Below are 1381 nucleotides of genomic sequence, written 5' to 3' on the forward strand. Positions count from 1 at the left end.
TGCTGAATGAAGCCGAGACAAGCCAGCGGGTGAGCGACCCCCCAGGGTCGCTCATGGATTGGAATGGGGAAACTGGCCTGCAGTACGAGCCCAGGGCAGCTGGAAAACCCCGGCTTCTTCCTTCGAGTGCTCTTCCTCCTCCTCTTCTGCAGGCATGGTAAGGAACTGCACGGGCAGGGCCATATCCCTGGCAAGGATCCTCATGGGACACGCAAGGGAGGGCACAACCATGGCAGAGCCCCCAGGAGGTGACCGGAGCGAGCAGAAGAGCCTCATGCCACAGCCACAAGGCTCAGGTGGAATCAGCATGCCCGTGGCCCTCGGCAGCAGAGGGAAGGGCAGGCAGCATTCCCACCGGCATCACCCCCCGGGCTAGCCTCAGCAAGGAGAGCATCCCCTGCTCTCCCGCAGCAGGCGCCTTCCCTGGGAGAGCCCTTAAAAGTGCTGTTCCTCTCCCAAAATAAGACAGGGACAGCAGGGCAAAGTCTGCCAGCAAAAGGCACCAGCCATCTCCACCACCCAGCCCCTCACTTGCCTTCCCACAGCCCAGAAACCCTTCTAGGAGGGCTCAGGCTTGCAGCACCCAAATTCACTTCCCAGACCCCAGCATGCCACCACCCCCTCACAAGGGCAGCCGTCCCTTATAACCCCTCTGCTTAATGAGCTAAATGACCCCTGCTGGGGCGAGCTCGTTAGCTCTCCCAGCGCTCTGGCCCATGGCACTGCTTTCCTGCAGCACAGGGAAATCCCGTTTGAGGGGCAGGGTGTCCTGGGGGCAGTCAAGCCTCTTGCAAAAGAGCGATTGCACGGCCCGGCCGAGGTTGAAATGGGAAGAAGGGGTTTCCCAGCTCAGAAATTCCCGTTTGTCCCCTGGCAAGCCCTGGGGCGAAGAATCTCGGTCTGAGCCACGTCCCAGGGCCACGGCCACAACTGCTGCCCTGGCTCTTGGCCACGCTCGTGCCCCAGGTACAATCTCACATCCCAGTTGCTTCAGGACACCCCTTTGGCCCCACAACTGCCGAGGGGGGGGCTGTTTCTGCAGCAGGCACCCCCGGATTCCTGACCCTCAGGCACGTAAGCAGCAGGTCCTTTCAACAAAACGCCGCGTTCGTTAAGACAGGGAGCGAAGTGCTTCCAGAAAGCATCTCCATCATGGGATCTGGAGTGGGCCAGATGGTGGGAGGTGGCGGGAGGAGAAGGGGCTGCCCTTCCCCACCCCTGCAGCTCTACTGGGATGCCCCGGGCCATCCCGTCTCTCCCAGTTTCTTCCCAGTGCAAGATCCTGCGCTGCAACTCCGAGTACGTGGCTGCCACCCTCAACCTGCGCGGCTCCAACAGGAACGCGGCGTACTGCAACGCCCTCCGCTCCTACTCCCACTGC

At 61.8% G+C, this 1381-nt stretch overlaps 1 protein-coding gene across 1 annotated transcript in view; it reads left to right on the plus strand.

Annotated features, from left to right (window-relative positions):
• Positions 1 to 21: 21 nt before the first annotated feature.
• The window catches only part of LOC104130473 (hemojuvelin-like), an 11559-nt gene continuing 10199 nt past the window's right edge, over positions 22 to 1381 (plus strand). The window contains 2 exon segments of the mRNA XM_035899016.1: positions 22 to 157; positions 1263 to 1381. The exon segment at positions 1263 to 1381 is cut by the window's right edge and continues 48 nt beyond it. Coding sequence (XP_035754909.1) covers positions 64 to 157; positions 1263 to 1381 — 213 coding nt within the window. The 5' untranslated portion in view covers positions 22 to 63.

The sequence above is a fragment of the Egretta garzetta genome, unplaced genomic scaffold (genome assembly GCF_000687185.1).
Source record: "Egretta garzetta isolate BGI_Z169 unplaced genomic scaffold, ASM68718v1 scaffold678, whole genome shotgun sequence".
Lineage (NCBI taxonomy): Eukaryota > Metazoa > Chordata > Aves > Pelecaniformes > Ardeidae > Egretta > Egretta garzetta.